The sequence below is a fragment of the Arachis duranensis genome, chromosome 2 (assembly GCF_000817695.3).
Source record: "Arachis duranensis cultivar V14167 chromosome 2, aradu.V14167.gnm2.J7QH, whole genome shotgun sequence".
Classification (NCBI taxonomy): domain Eukaryota; kingdom Viridiplantae; phylum Streptophyta; class Magnoliopsida; order Fabales; family Fabaceae; genus Arachis; species Arachis duranensis.
This window is the reverse complement of record NC_029773.3, coordinates 86,589,022-86,603,691: the sequence shown is the minus strand read 5'-3', so window position 1 is coordinate 86,603,691 and position 14,670 is coordinate 86,589,022. Positions and strand designations below refer to the sequence as shown.

General features: G+C 41.2%; 2 protein-coding genes across 2 annotated transcripts; one reads left to right on the top strand and one right to left on the bottom strand.

Annotated features, from left to right (window-relative positions):
• Positions 1 to 226: 226 nt before the first annotated feature.
• Positions 227 to 2,221, bottom strand: LOC107475660 (uncharacterized). Its single transcript, XM_016095318.1, has one exon. It carries the CDS (start codon positions 2,219 to 2,221, stop codon positions 227 to 229), a length of 1,995 nt encoding a protein of 664 aa, XP_015950804.1.
• Positions 2,222 to 2,776: 555 nt separating this feature from the next.
• Positions 2,777 to 6,128, top strand: LOC107475532 (putative disease resistance protein RGA1). Its single transcript, XM_052257067.1, has 2 exons — positions 2,777 to 5,612; positions 5,893 to 6,128. Exon 1 carries the CDS (start codon positions 2,921 to 2,923, stop codon positions 5,585 to 5,587), a length of 2,667 nt encoding a protein of 888 aa, XP_052113027.1. The 5' UTR covers positions 2,777 to 2,920; the 3' UTR covers positions 5,588 to 5,612; positions 5,893 to 6,128.
• Positions 6,129 to 14,670: the final 8,542 nt, after the last annotated feature.

Here is a 14,670-nt window from a genome sequence, read left to right as displayed (position 1 = left end):
TTCTAAAAAGAGTAAAAAAGTAAAAAATAAGAGAGAGAAAAAGCAAAATCAACACCACATACATCATTCAGCATTCTTCTTTTAGTTCAGTAAATCATCAACTCTTGAGTCTTGTCACAATTGCACATAAATTAACTACATTGCTTTCAGGTGACAGAATCTGAGAACAAATTCAAATTTAAGAAAACAGAACATCATAACATCATATAAAGTTTAATTTGTTACATCACTTATAAGAACTGAGAAATCTACTTTTTAGGCATCCCCATCCATCATCTTGGCTTTCTACGCTGCTTTCCTTCCGGCCAATGTCAAATTGTTTGCTCAAACCAAGTTCCGCCATGAGAAGACAAACATGAGTCAGAAATTCTCCTCCTCTTCGGAGTTGCTGAGCATGCGCCCCCCAGTCACACTGACTTGCAGCATAAGTAAGCATCTCTAACCACACATCACAAATTATGTCACATGGACTGTATATATTTTGAAGCTGTAAAGCAAGGCGGCACCCTTCATGTAGCAAAGACTTGCCAGCCTTTTCCCTTCGGAGTTGTTCGAGTGGCCGGTGACTCTGCGTGTTCATTTGAATCAGCAATTTCGAAGCGCTTGCAGCATCTTTCACCGATAGCTGCTCGCGCTGCAATATCCTTATGGCTTCCCTGAAAGTGTTCCGAATGTGTGTAATCCTGTTGATCCATTTAGGCAGCATGAAGGGATGCATGAGTAAAAGATACAACATATAATTGGAAATCCTCTTACTCGCTTCCCATTTTTTCTTTTGATATTCTGCTGCTTTTGTAGAATGATAGCATATGTCGGTTGCAATATGCCAGATGAGTATGCTATGACCGAATTCAACCTCAACGCTCCACATTATCTCTCCGTGAAACCTCAAAGCATGGTCACCTTTATAAGAAAGCAAATCCTTGAGAAAATTGTAGTCAAATCGCTTTAAACCGTACTCCCTTTGATTTCTTTTGAGAAGTATAAAGATAAACTGTTTGAGATCAGTATCTACATCTTCCCATGTCCTTTGCCAGTATAATTCCATCGGAAAATAGATTCTGAAAAGAAAATCATTTCCGAGACATCTTGTTACCCTCTTCTTTATGCAAAAATTCAACAAGTTGTGTTGAGCTAACTCTCCTGACCATCTTTTCTGACAACGAGACAAAGCCCGGCATATGAAATTCTGCAGTGAACTTTGCTTGTTGACTAGCCAATTCAAAGTCCAATCAGAGAAAAGAAGGGACACAAGTGCATAAAGCTCAAGTAAAATAGCCCCAATAAATAAACAATATGTTATAGAAATGTCAACCCCTGAGTACTCATGCTCATGAACATTAAGGAAGACAACACATGAAGCTAGAGCAGACACTGTGGATAGAACACTAATGAATCGGAAAATGAGACCCGGTAGAGTGTAAATTGTAGTTGCTTTTGTGTAAAGCAAGTCATATAGAAAACCCAACTGGACCTCAACCAATTTAAAAGCATAATTACTCTGTTTCTCCTCATCGTCCACATGTTCCTTTTTCACCATCAATTTGTAGGTTCGCTGACTCTCTGCGAACCTTAGGCTCAGATTTGCGTAGAGACGCCTGAGAACAGGAAACAAGTAGTATCCTCTGTGAACATACTCCAGCTCGGGGTTGCCATAAGAACGATCGAGATCTGGAGCTTGTATGGCAGGAGCGGAGAGCAAAGATTCTTCAAGTTGTTCCGGGCTAGCCGATCTCAGAACCCAAGTGCGCTCTGCATACTTTATGATCCCGGAAACAAACACTGGTATGGCTATAAAAGTCAACGCACTGGTGCTCCAAGATCTTATGTAGATGTAAAAGGCGACAGAAACTTGGACAAGTAGACCGAGTAAATGCCTTATCCACAAGATGTTGTCTTCTAAGGCATAAGCGGTGATTGTGTCAGGGCCGCCGAGATGCAAGAGGAGGAAAGGAGCCCAAAGGGCCTGCAGCGCATGATTGCTATCTTGTTTGCATTGGTCTCCCTGGTCGTTGGCAAGTGTGCCGAGCGAGACTGTGGCTAACCAATCTGCTGACAGATATGTAACCCAAACGAGAAAGCTAACAAAGCTGCCGCGGGCATGCTTCCTCCGAGAGCCATGTCTGATGAGGATAACCTGCCATGTGAGGCTTATCAAAACCAGCGTCCGCAGCTCCCATTCGTTCCACAGATGTCGCACATGTTCCGGGAAGATCTCCATGTACCCGCTATTAATGGACTTGAGTGCAACTTCTACAAGCCAGACTTTTTTTGTGTCTGAAAGAAAGGAAGAAACACAAACAACACAGCTACAGCTAAGTAGAAACGAGTTTCTGGCAGTAGGTTCTAACCTTTGAAAGACACACTTGCACTCCGGAAATGAGTGGGAGCAAAAATATCAAAAATGACGAGAAAGTAAATAACTCAATTTTTATCATGATTCTAACTCATTTATGTAAATACGATAATTCTTAACACATCGATAAATATTACATGCATCTTATTATATACAAAAATAATAATTAACAATGCTCAAAATAACATAATATGTATTCACATTTCAATTAACTAAAGATGGCCTTGTCCTTAGGGTTAAACCAAATAAACCCAACCAACAAACGCTCCCCTGCTCACACCAAAACTAAAAACCACAATATAACCACGAAAAAATAAAATAAAATAAAAGAAAAACACACACACACCAAGAAATGCAAGCAAACACATTCCAGTGGTTGCAGATCCAAAAACACTCCTAGTCATAGTAGCTGCCTAGCTGGGGGGATTATTAGGAGATTTGAAAGAAGATTGATGATAGTGGACTTGTTGTGAATATTGGAGTTGTAGAGATCTCATCATCGTGTAAATAACTGCGGTATCCCTTTTGCTTTCAGGATACCATCAGCAAACAAATTAGTGTAGCATGGAGAATCGTGACACAGTGATCATGGCGGGAGCAAAGGTGTTGGAGAATGGGAAATCTCACGAGGTGGTGAATAGGAGAATGTGGTCAAGGGCAAGAGAGGTATTGCTTGCTGTCCTTGATGTCATCGAAGAGGCAGAGAAAAAACAAGCGAGGGATCCAGAAGTGAAGCTGTGGTTCGAGGGCGTTAAAGATATATGCTACGAGTTAACGGATGTTTCAGAAGAATTTGAACTAGTGCAACAGGCAAAGAAGTTGCGCTTTGTAGGCCTCCGACTCCTTCAACACCTTAAGGGACGCCGTAAGATGAAAAGCATCCTTCGTGAATTTGAGGCCTTAAGAGAAGAGGTTGGTAAGTTGAAACTTGGTTCGAGCTCAGAACTACCGGTACCAGTAAATTTGCATGCGCCAATCACTCCGTCCAATATTTCCGGCAAAGAGCTCATCCTTGGTCGAGAAGCTGTAATTCAAGATGTAATTAGCAAGTTAACCGATCGTCATGTATATCATCCGTGCATATCCCTTGTTGGAGAAAGTGGAATAGGAAAGACTGCGATAGCCCGACATGTGTACGAAAGTGTGAGAGGTAAATTTCATTTCGCGACATGGGTAACTGTCTCTAAACAATTCAATGTTAAACGAATTGTGAAGTCTATGCTGAAAGGGAGCGGTCATGAACCCGTGGCCGCTGAAATGGAATTACTAGAAGCTGAGATTCAGAATTTAACTGTGGACGCGAGATGCCTTATTGTTCTGGACGATGTCTTCCACCTAGATCCAAACCGGTGGTTCCATCTTCTGAGTGTGCTGGGTCCATGCTCAAGTATGTTTTTGATAACCACACAGATGGAGAGGGTCGCAGAGTTAGCAGAATCCACAATCGTGTTCATGCGAAGTCTCCTCGACGAGGATTGCTGGTCAATTATCAAACACCATGCATTTGGTGATCTGAAGAATGAGTCACCCGTGGAATGGATTTTCGGCCAAGTTGGAAGAGAAATCGCAAAAAAGTGCCAGGGGAAGCCAGCTGTTGCTAAGTCTGTTGGTAATATGTTGCGTGGCAGATCTTATGAAGAATGGCATCAAGTACTGCAAATTGATAGGCAGTGGAGGGACTTGAGATCTTCATCCATGTGGAACTTTTCTTTAATGCCTCCTGCTTTGAGACAGTGCTTGTTATATTGCTCCATCTTCCCTAAGAATTACTCCATACAAGAAGACAAGCTCATCAAACTATGGATGGCACAGGGCTTTATTGCCTCCGACGAAGATATGATGGAAATAGAAGGTCGGAAATATGTCAAGCAACTGCGAGATTGCTCTGCCTTCCAAGATGGTGATGGTGGCCTCATAATGGACGAAGGAATGACTGACTTCATCCAAGATCTTGCTCAAAATGAATGCCGCATAATGTTTCTCAATGAAGGAACGACCGCGGAAGAGGCCGGAGAGAATCGTGCTTTGACAAAGCCTCCTCATTATCGTCATTGTACCCTATGTCTTGAAGATCAAACCACTTTTCCAGATTCAATTGCCAATGCAGAGAAACTACACACACTGATGGTTTTGTCTGAGTCTTCTGACATAGATTCAACAAATCTTGCCAGCCTTCTAAGTCGTATGAAGAGAATCAGGGCGTTAGATTTGAGCTCTTGCACAATACAACAGCTTCCATTGAAGGCAGCCGAATTGCTTCATCTAAGGTACCTTAATCTTTCTTTCAATCATGAGCTAAAGAAGTTGCCTTCTGCAATAAGTAATTTGCTTAATTTGCAAACATTAAATCTCAATGGATGCAATAGTCTTCGAAAACTACCAAAAAGTATAGGAAAATTGATCAAATTGCGACATCTTGAGATTCTCTGGACCACAAGCCTTAGCTACCTACCAAAAGGGATTGCAACCTTAACCTTGTTGAGAACTTTAAATCGATTCTTCGGGAGCAGTGGTGGTGCTAGCAGAAGCAAAGCATGCAGTCTTGGAGATTTGGAGAATCTGAACAATATTCAAGAGTGGATCACCATAGATGGATTGGGTGGCGAAACCGAAATTTCTGAAGCTAAAAGAGCAGGTCTAAAGAACAAGAAAAATTTGTTTGGCTTGGAACTGTGGTTTTCTATTGCAGGATCGGAGGGCAACCATCAGATCCTACTTGATAATTTAAAAGCACCTTCTCAATTGCAATCCCTTGGAATATTTCACTACGGAGGAAGTTCATTCCCCAACTGGATCATTGAATTGAATGGACTAAAACAACTATTGCTTGCTAATTGTAGTGAATGCAATGTTTTGCCCCCTCTTGGGAAACTGCCATGCCTTGAATCACTTGAGATCAAGAATATGCCTAAGGTGGAGATGGTAGGTTCTGAATTTCTGGGAATAGGGTTAAACCATGATGATGCTGGCAACGAAGGCTCCTCGTCTGCAATTGCATTTCCCAGATTGCAAAAGCTTCACTTCATAACGTTGGGTCGCTGGAAAGGATGGACTGGAATCAATGGTAATGGTGGAGATGAGAAGGTTATGCCCCTACTATCTTCTTTGTCAGTTGTAAACTGTGAAAGCTTAAGATCTCTTCCTGACTACATAAAGAAGAAGGAAAATTTGAAACCAGTTATTGAAGGATGTTCTCGGCTACCAAGACCACGGAGAAGCAAGAATAGATGAAGAATATGGAACAAAGCAGATTAAGGTACGCTATTCTTGATGTTGTGTCGTCCAATCACAACTGTTCTTTTGGACTACCATTCACGCGCCGTCAACGTCAAAACTAGTTATTTTTAGTGATATGGTTCATTTTCTTTAGTTTTTCAGTTTTTGTTAGAAAACTGGTTCCTAATAGTTAATACATGCTTTCGTATCTATGGTTTGTGTCGTATGAGTTATTAATTTTGTATATATTTTCTCCTACTAGTTTAAGAGATCATCTTTATTGCTGAATATTTTTTTTTTTGTGTCCCTCTCACCTGTAGATGAAGGTCCATTTTAATGTTCCACTGTGCAGTCTCTACCAAATATTGCAGAGCTGTGTGTGTTAAATATTTCTGTTCTATATCCAAAGGGTACTTAAGAAGTTGAAGATTGCAGGTCTCTGGCGCCAAAAGTCCAATTTCTAAATTGACTCCTTTAGTTTTTTATTTCAGTTTGGCAAACATTGGAGTTCAGATTTTATGGTGTAATAATAAGTTATGTCTCTCAGAACTTGTAATACCATGATTGTACGACTGTGGCCTTTTCGGTTTGAACTTTGAAGTGAGATTGGTGTATTGTATAATAAAATTTAGGGAAAGTACGAGGAGCCAATGGAATATCTATACAATACGTACAATGGAGGTTTATGGAGTATTAGAGATATAATCATTAGTGTTACTTTTTCTCATCAGTTGAAACTTTTGGAATGAGTGGTATCAAAAGTTCGATCTTTGGTGAACTCAAAATCAATTTAAGCTTTTAGGAGCCCATTATACACATTGTGCAAATAGTCCGTTGTCTCCTAGTGGGATCCTAAAATTTATTAGTAATCATACTTACTGGATAATTTTTTTTTATTTTCTACGTCGTCAAATTAGTCAATTAATGTATTTATGTATAAATATATATATAATTTAATTTATTTTTAATATTTATTTATATTTTAACATATATTTTTTTACTAATAACTGATTTTAGTAGCTAATTTTATTATATACATAGCATAATCGATTTTATATAAATTACTGATTCGATTGTTTATTTTTAAAATAGTTGTATATACATGTGTTTCCTTTTCTTGATGAATACTGAATAGTGATGATTGGTTTGTCAATATGTATAGTTCTGGGGATTGTGAATTTGTTTATGTTTAAAAATCTCTTCTACGGTGCTTAATATTTATTTTTAAAATTCAAAAATAAAAAAATAAATTTTACTTTACTCTATTTCTACTTTTAAATAAATTAGACAAAAATTTTATAAGTAACAAAAAATTCTCCTTATTTAAAATGGTAGGTAGAGTTTAAATGATTCTGCTTAATAGAATAATAGTGGTAAGTTTTGTGTATATTATTTTCTTAAAGATATTCAGGATACTATATTTCAGTTTTTTATTTTATGGTCTTTGATTTTTTATTATGTTCTTGGTGTTTTGCAAAATTCAGTTTGGCATCCATCAATCTTAATACCATTAACGACTTTGCGATAGAATCAGAGTTAACATGAATTATGAATACTAAATTAGAGGTTAAATTAAATAAATTAAAACTTTAATGAATAGATACGTACATATAGTTTTAAGATGAATTTTGTTCATATCCTGAGTCGAGTTGTCCGACCCGGGATATTTAGCAACAAGACGACCAACCTCTTTAGGTCAGAATATCCGACCTTTTTGAGAAGAGCTCGGCCAAATCACCGGAAAAGCCCAATAAGGGCCCAAACAGAGGAATACGACCCAAATCCAAAGGCAGCCCAAACCTATAGAAATAAGGGCGGTTCCCTTGAAGATAAGATGACCTCACCAAAGATAAGATAAGATAAAATAACTATCTTATCTCCAGAAAGATCATTTCTCACCATTATAAATACACTGGAGCACTCAGGTATAACTCATACTCTGATTCTACAAAAAACCTGCTTAATACCCTTGCTAACTTAAGCATCGGAGTCCCTTGCAGATACCACCACCCTCCGGTGACAAAGGATCAGCAGCATAGCCAGTCCAACAAGTCGGACACGACAGCTCCAGCCGCCACCCACCAGCCGGACACGTCATCTCCGACCAGTACAGAAGATCTCGTCCGAGATCGACCTACAGTTTCAGGTAACCCTTGGAACATTGGCGCCGTTGCCGGGGACCTGAAAGTCATCCCACCATCATGGCGGACAACGACCAGGACTCTTATCTAGAAGACAGGACGCCGCATAAAAACGCGGACACTACACCAAAAGATACTCCTCAACTTAACAAAGACAAGGATTCGCCAAACACGGGAGCTATGGAGGCACTTCAAGATCGACTAAAACAACTCGAAAAAGAGGTTGAGTACCAACGCGAGACAGAGAGAAACCTACAAAGGGAAGCTAGGCGACGCCGTGAACTGGAGGATAAACTCCTAAAGCTCGAAGCCGATTTTAAAACTAAAACTACTAGATCCAGCCACAAAGATAGCTCCCGCAAAGAACAAGACCCATTCACCAAGGAGATCATGAAAGCCAAAATCCCAAAAGACTTCAAACCTCCCAACATGACTCTATACGATGGCACGACAGACCCCGGCCATCATCTTAGCAACTTCCGAAGCAGAATGTACCTCACTGACGCCTCGGATGCGGTCCGCTGCTAAGCCTTCCCGACCACCTTAACAAAAACAGCAATTAAATGGTTCGACAATCTACCCCCTAGGTCCGTCTCAAGCTTCGACGACTTAGCCAAGAAGTTCCTAGCCAGATTCTCTATCCAAAAAGATAAAACCAAGCACGCCCCAAGTCTATTAGGGATCAAACAAGGAGATCGGAAAAGTCTCCGCAGCTACATGGAAAGATTCAACAAGGCATGTCTAGACATACAAAGTCTGCCCACAGAAGCGGCTATCATGGGCCTCATCAATGGCTTACGAGAAGGGCCTTTTAGCCATTCTATATCAAAAAAGCATCCCACATCTCTAAATGAAGTACAAGAACGAGCGGAGAAGTATATCAACATGGAGGAAAACTCTCGACTAGGAGAGACCTCAAAATCCGGGTTCTCCTGCTCCTCCCGAGATAAGGACAAAGAATCCAAGAAAAAGGAAGATCAACATGGGAAAAAGATCAAAAAATACCACAATTACACCCCTCTTCGGGTGTCCCTTGTGGATGTCTACAGAGAAGTTTGCCATACTGAAAAAATACTCCCAGCTTGACCACACAAAAGCAAAAAAGGAGGAGGAAATCGGACCGAGTATTGTGAATGCCATCGAATCTATGGACATTCTACCAACGAATGCTTTGACCTAAAAAATGTCATAGAAAAATTGGTAAGAGAGGGAAAATTAGATCGGTACTTAGCCAGCCGAGTCGATGAGCAAAGGAAAAGGAGAAGGGATGAAGATGTCGGACGAACAAAGCAACCACCTCGTACACCAGAGAAACATGTCCACATGATACACGGAGGATTCGCGGGAGGAGGGATCTCCAAATCATCTCGCAAATGATATCTTAAAGAAGTATATCATGTCGAGGGAAAAGAGGAAGCACCCGACATCCCCACAATTATTTTTACTAAAGAGGACGCAACTGGTATCATCTTAGGACACGACGATCCCATGGTCATCACTATCATATTGGCCAACGTAAATCTCCACCGTACACTGGTAGATCAGGGAAGCTCCGCCGACATATTGTTCAAAACCGCCTTCGACAAACTCGGCCTAGAAGAAAAAGAACTCAGAGTATATCCGAACAGCCTGTTCGGGCTGGGAGACACCCCAATTCAACTACTGGGTACATCTCACTACACACGACCTTTGGAAAAGGAAACCAGTCAAGGACACTCAAAATAGACTACATTGTGGTTGACGTGGGTTCAACCTACAATGCCTTAATAGGTCGGACAACATTAAATCAGCTGGGCGCAGTAGTCTCGACTCCACATCTATGCATGAAGTTCCAACTGCAGAAGGAATAGCTACAATAAAAGCAGACCAAAAGACAGCATGCCGCTGTTATAACGAAAGTCTGAACCTCAGAGGCAAAGGAGAAGAATTCCACACCATCGAACTCGGTGGAGTTCAAGGGCGGGAAGAACTCCGCCCACAACCCGAAGGCGAAATAGAAAAAGTCTAGATCAGAGATATCTCGGACAAAACAACCAATATAGGCACAATCCTAAAAGGAGACATAAAAGAATCACTCGTACAGTTCTTACAAGATAATGTCGACCTCTTTGCATGGAAGGCCACAGACATGCCGGGCATAGATCCTAAGTTGATGTGCCACAAGCTGGCGGTTTACCCAGGATCTCGGTCTGTACAGCAGAGGCATAGAAAGCTCGGACCAGAACGATCCTAAACTGTGGAAGAGCAGGTACAAGCTCTACTGGAGGCAGGATTCATAGGAGAAGTCAAGTACCCACTATGGCTAGCTAACGTCGTCTTGGTGAAAAAATCAAATGGGAAGTGGCGGATGTGCACCGACTACACTGATCTCAACAAAGCCTGCCCAAAGGATCCATATCCACTCCCAAGTATCGACGCTCTGGTGGATGCCTCCTCCGGATACAAATACCTCTCGTTTATGGACGCCTACTCAGGATACAATCAAATCCCGATGTACCCACCTTATCAAGAAAAAACTTCATTCTTAACCCCAAAAGCAAACTATTGCTACGTCGTCATGCCTTTTGGACTCAAAAACGCAGGAGCTACTTATCAAAGATTAATGAATAAGGTCTTTGCAGACCACATCGGAAAAATCATGGAAGTCTACGTGGACGACATGTTAATAAAAACACAAAGTGAAGAGACGTTACTGTCAATCCTCACCCAAGTATTCGACACTATAAGAAGACATGGCATGCGGCTTAACCCCGCAAAATGCACTTTCGTGGTAGAAGCTGGCAAATTCTTGGGTTTCATGCTCACACAAAGAGGAATCGAGGCAAATCCGGATAAATTCCGGGCCATACTTGACATGAAGAGCCCGACTTGCGTCAAAGAGGTACAACAACTCAATGGAAAGAGGTTTGAATGGACAACGGAATGCGAGCAGGCCTTCCAAGATTTCAAAAGCTTCCTGGGACAACCACCTATCCTAACTCGGCCACGGGAAGGAGAACCACTTATATTATACCTCGCAGTAGGAAGTCGGGCAGTAGCCTCAGCACTGGTCTGAGAAGACGACAGTGGGCAACAACCTGTATACTTCATCAGTAAGGCACTACAAGGATCCGAACTAAACTACCAAAAAATAGAAAAATTCGCCTATGTTCTCATATTAACATCTCGGCGACTTTGTCCATATTTCCAAGCCCTCATTATCAGGGTTCGGACCAACCAGCCAATAAAAGGCATTCTGCAAAAAAAAAACAGATTTAGCAGGAAGAATCTTACAATGGGTAGTCGAGTTGTCTGAATTCGACCTTCAAATCGCAATATTTGGCCGACTTCATCGCAGAATTTACAGACACCCCGAAAATCCCTACAGAATGGAATCTCTATGTAGACGGTTCCTCAAACAAAACTGGAAGCGGCGCGGGTGTGATAATTGAAAGTGACCAGGGAACCCAAATCGAACTTTTCCTTAAATTCGGGTTCCCTGCCTCAAACAACCAAGCTGAGTATGAGGCACTACTAGCTGGTTTAAAGCTGGTTAAGGAGGTTGGAGCTCAAAAGCTCATCATCTTCAGTGACTCACAGGTGGTCACTTCACAAATAGCAGGGAGTTACCAAGCCAAGGATCCCACCATGAAAAAGTACTTGGACAAAACCAAGGAACAGCTCGGACAACTCGGGGAATATGAGGTCCGCCACATACTCCGAGAACAGAATGCCCAAGCTGATGCACTCTCAAAACTAGCCAGCACCAAATCAGGGGACAACAATAGAAGCCTCATCCAAGAGATGCTGCAGAACCTATCAATCTCGGAAGAAGAAAAAGTCCTAGCCATAACAGGTCGGGATCAAGGATGGATGACTCCCATAATTAACTACCTCAAAACAGAAACACTCCCTACATATAAGAAGGAGGCAAATAGGTTAAAACGAGAGGCACAATACTACACTATCATAAACAATACTCTATACAAAAGAGGGATTTCAATACCATTGTTAAAATATGTGCCGACTTCCAACACAAAGGAAGTTTTAGAAGAAGTACACAGTGGCATCTGTGGCAATCATCTCGGAGCGCAGACACTTACCAAAAAAGTACTCCGGGCCAGATTTTATTGGCCAACTCTACAAAAAGAAGCCACAGAGTTCATAAAGACGTGTCCACCATGTCAGAAACATGCCAACTTTCACATCGCCCCGCCAGAGGAGCTCATCAGCGTAACCTCACCCTAGCCATTCGCAAAATGGGGACTCGACCTTCTCGGACCTTTCCCCCAGGGATCAGGACAAGTCAAATTCCTCAAAGTAGGGGTAGACTATTTCACAAAATGGATCAAGGCAGAACCTCTAGCTAACACCACTACTCAAAGAAGTCAAAAATTCCTATATAGAAACATTGTCACAAGGTTTGGGGTTCCATACTCTATCACCACAGACAATGGCACCCAATTCACAGATGCGGGCTTCAGAAAGTTAGTGGCCGACTTGAACATAAAATACCAATTCACTTCCGTAGAACATCCCCAGGCCAATGGACAAGCCGAAGCTGCCAACAAAGTCATATTAGCTGGGCTAAAACGGAGATTACAGGACGCAAAGGGAGCCTGGGCCGAAGAGCTCCCACAAGTCCTATGGGCATACCAGACAATGCCACACTCCACCACAAAGGAATCACCCTTCCGATTAGCTTACGGAATGGAGGCAATGATCCCAGTGGAGGTTGAAGAAGGGTCACCCAGAGTGATCCACTATAATGAAGAAGCCAACTCCCAACTTCAAAGGGAAGAACTCGACCTACTTCCAGAAATTCGAGAAAGAGCTCGGATCAGGGAAGAGGCATTAAAACGTCGAATGGCTTCAAGATACAATCAAAAGGTAGTTCCGCGAGGTTTTATCGAGAATGACGTCATCCTAATCTAAAATGATATCGGAACAACTCGACCTGGAGAAGGAAAGCTGGCAGCAAACTGGAAAGGACCCTACCGAGTCATAGAAGTACTTGGAAAGGGCTACTACAGACTGTCCGAACTCGAAAGGCGAGAGCTTCCAAGGTCATGGCACGCCTGCAACCTAAGAAGGTACTATAGTTAGAGGTAATAAAGATCTTAGAATAAGGCGCACTCTTTTTCTTGAAAAGGTTTTTTAATGAGGTGCCAAGCCAAGATCTACAAATTGGCCGACTTAGAGGGATAAAACACTCACATATATATATATATATATATATATGCATTTCCTTTTGAATAAAGTTTTTTAGATTTTCTACAAATTCTCAAGACGCATTAATCTAAAACGCTAAAAATTCATCGCCCGGTTATAAAGCTATAAGATCGGCAGAAAGTGAAAATCAAATTCACTGTTCGATCACGATAAAGACCAAAGAAGATGAAAACCAAATTTATCAAAAGGTCGACCAAACAGGGATTAAACCCAACTTCTACAAAATCGGCAAAGATGAAAAGGCGACAAAAACAGAATAATGCAAGAAGTTATCGAAAGTGATCCATAGAAAGGACCTGACGAGGTCTTAATAAAAATGGGTTGCTAAAAATAACTTAAAAGACAGGCCGACGTAGAGAAGTCAGACCAGTCGATTATAATAAAAAGTTATAAAAAGTAAATCCCTGGAAAGAGGTCTGGCCAACCCTAAAAAAGAGGATTACTAGAAATAACTTAGAAAAGACCGACATGATGCAGTCAGCCTCCCACAAACAAGTTATAAAAAGGAATCTATAAAAGAGATCTGACCAAGGTCCAAAAAATAGATTACTAAAAATAACTTAAAAGAGACTGACATGATGAAGTCGGCCTCCCACAAACAAGTTATAAAAAGTAATCTATAAAAGAGACCTGACCAAGGTCCAAAAAATAGATTACTAGAAATAACTTAGAAGAGACCGACATGACGAAGTCAGCCTCCCACAAACAAGTTATAAAAAGTAATCTATAAAAGAGACCTGACCAAGGTCCAAGAAAATAATCCAAAAAGGAGATCTCATGAAGGTCCAAGCAAATGGATTGCTAGAAATAACTTTAGATGAAGAGGTCGGCCAACAAAAAGCATGCAAGCTAGAGCCAGAAATTAACGATCTCAAAAGAATCAAGCTACAAGTATAAAAATATAAAGGCAATCAAAAGAAGTTGGACAAACAAGGATCCAACACTTCAAAAAGAACCTAGAAATAGCAGATAAGCGCAAACAAGCGTACTGATGAGCGGATAATTTGTACGCTTTTTGGCATTGTTTTTAGTATGTTTTTAGTATGATCTAGTTAGTTTTTAGTATATTTTTATTAGTTTTTAGTTAAAATTCACTTTTCTGGACTTTACTATGAGTTTGTGTGTTTTTCTGTGATTTCAGGTATTTTCTGGCTGAAATTGAGGGATCTGAGCAAACTGAAATTGAGGGACCTGAGCAAAAATCTGATTCAGAGACTAAAAAGTACTGCAGATGCTGTTGGATTCTGACCTCCCTGCACTCGAAGTGGATTTTCTGGAGCTATAGAAGCCCAATTGGCGCGCTCTCAACGGCTTTGAAAAGTAGACATCCTGGGCTTTCCAGCAATATATGATAGTCCATACTTTGCCCAAGATTTGATGGCCCAAACCGGCGTTCAAAGTCACCCTCAGAATTCCCAGCGTTAAACGCCGGAACTGGCACCAAAATGGGAGTTAAACGCCCAAACTGGCATAAAAGCTGGCGTTTAACTCCCAGAAGAGTCTCTACACGAAAATGCTTCAATGCTCAGCCCAAGCACACACCATGTGGGCCCGGAAGTGGATTTTTATGTCATTTACTCATCTCTGTACACCCTAGGCTACTAGTTCTCTATAAGTAGGACCTTTTACTATTGTATTTAGAACATCTTCTGATCTTTGGAATCTTTTGTTCTTGAGATCTTTTGATCACTTTGGGAGGCTGGCCACTCGGCCATGCCTAGACCTTGTTCTTATGTATTTTCAACG